A 2079-nucleotide genomic window follows, 5' to 3' on the forward strand; every position below is an offset into this window, starting at 1 on the left:
ATATATCGTGGACCTTTCGGGGGGCTCCCCAACCCCCACAGCAACCTTACCGCGGAGGTCGATCCGCGTGCTGACTCTCCATAAGGTGTTAATTAGACTCCACAACTTAATAGAAAGACTTCTCTTAAGAAAACTAATGTAATGTGAAATCAAACAAAATAATTTTTTTATGAAAGTTCTCCTTATTTACTAGCCATACTACCCCTACACATGTGACAATCTTTTAGCACTCCCATTTTCTTTTCTATGGGTCCGAAAATAGGCCCGTAAGGCTTTTCAAGGCCCTTCCATTTGGTGATCGTAAAACCAGAGAAAGGGTTATTGTATAGCGGAAGATGCCAAAGGGTATTTTTTATTTAAAAATTATTTGATAAATGAGAGTTAATTTGACATTTCCTTAACACCTAGGTTGTGTTGGAACACAAAAAAATGGAGAGAAAATTGAAGAGAAATATAGTTTCTTTTGTTTGGATACACATGAAAAAAAATAGTAATATTTTAAAATTTTGATGATTAAAATTTTCTGTCAATTTTCTATTTATTTTCTTTTCTCCCCAAATTCCATAATTTTGTGATAGAAATTTTATTAACGATTTTCTCTCAATGACTCTCTGTTGCTAAATAATAGAAAATAATTTTCTCTCCCTTTTTTTTTTATTTTATGTGTGTTCCAAACAGGCCCATAACTCTTTTAAATTATAATAAATATAAAATCTAGATAATTTTACTTGGAAATACAAGAAGCTTTAAATTAAAAAATGACTCTGCATAGCACAAGTTCCCACTATATAAAGTAAACTATTTTAGTTTGTTTATCGCATAGAGTTTATATACTATCAATAAATTATTTTTTTATATTTTACGGGCTTTTTTTCTCTCGCGGATGCAAACGACTACTTCACCTGTCGCTTTCACCGTATTTCCATGGACTCCCACGTCAGTCCACCTCTCTTTTCCTCGTCTTCTTCTTTCTTCTCCTTCCACCTCAGCATCTGCCGCGTTTTTTTTTTCTGAGAAAAGTTTCCAACTGTGGTTATAAATTCAGAAACCGCGTTCGTCGGTCACTGTTTCTTCGCTCTCTATCCACGACTTCGCTTCGATTTCTCTGCGTTTATGGTATAGGACCGAAAGGAAGAACTGGGGAGCCAGAAGAGGTGTTGTTGAATGGACGAAAACGGTGACGAGAAGCTTCTTGCGGTTGCTCGCCACATAGCCAAGACGCTGGGTCGGACGGAGACGATGACGGACGATATCTTGCAGATCTTTTCGGCTTTTGATGGTCGCTTCTCCAAAATGTCGGATAAAGGGGAAGAAGAGGCTGGCCCCAGGGACGTGGCGGCGCTTGAGCAGGCGCTGAAGTCACTCCATCGCCGAGTTGCCCGGTTCGCAGCCGCCGAGCGTCCCGTCTGGTCTGACACTGCCGACTCCGCTGCTTTTCTCGACACTGTAGATGAGCTCGTCATCATCCTGCGCGACTGGGAGCCCGTAGCGTCGGAGAAGCAGGTATCTGACTTGCTTGATCGCGCCAGCGACCTGCTGCAGCAGGCGATGTTTCGGCTGGAGGATGAGTTCCGGCTGCTGATTGAGAGAGGCGGGGAGTCGTTCGATTCGTTCAAAGTGGCGGATACGGCTGCGCATCGATCGGATGATTCTGATTCGGAAGGTGAGGAGGATGGCCGGGTTATCCCGGTGGCAAACCCCATCCCGGATTACGACTTTGTCATCGATGCGCTCCCTTCTGGGACGATTGCCGAATTACATGAAATCGCGAAAAGGATGGTGCCGGCTGGATATGGCAAGGAGTGCTCCCACGTTTACAGCAGCTGCAGGCGGGAATTCTTGGAGGAGAGTATATCCAGGTTAGGACTGGAGAAACGGAGCATCGAGGAAGTTCAGAAGACGCCATGGGCGCAGCTCGAGGATGAGATTGATCGATGGGTAAAAACGGCCAAGGTGGCGTTGAAAATCCTTTTGCCCAGCGAACGCCGTCTCATCGAGCGTATCTTCTCCGGCCTTCCCCCATCTTTCACAGATCTCACTTTCATGGAAGTCTGCCGAGGAGCCGCCATCCAAATCCTG

The 2079-nt window shown here is 44.4% G+C and overlaps 1 protein-coding gene across 1 annotated transcript; it reads left to right on the forward strand.

Moving 5' to 3' along the window:
• Positions 1 to 1027: 1027 nt before the first annotated feature.
• Positions 1028 to 2073, forward strand: LOC137964850 (exocyst complex component EXO70B1-like; the record flags this gene model as incomplete). Its single annotated transcript, XM_068811396.1, has 1 exon — positions 1028 to 2073. A coding segment is annotated over exon 1 (909 nt), but the record flags the coding sequence as incomplete, so codon positions are not given.
• Between the last annotated feature and the right edge of the window lie 6 nt (positions 2074 to 2079).

Source organism: Aristolochia californica, unplaced genomic scaffold (assembly GCF_029961685.1).
Source record: "Aristolochia californica isolate CCGP_79_NKW_82.1479 unplaced genomic scaffold, dmAriCali1.0.hap1 SCAF_467, whole genome shotgun sequence".
Lineage (NCBI taxonomy): Eukaryota > Viridiplantae > Streptophyta > Magnoliopsida > Piperales > Aristolochiaceae > Aristolochia > Aristolochia californica.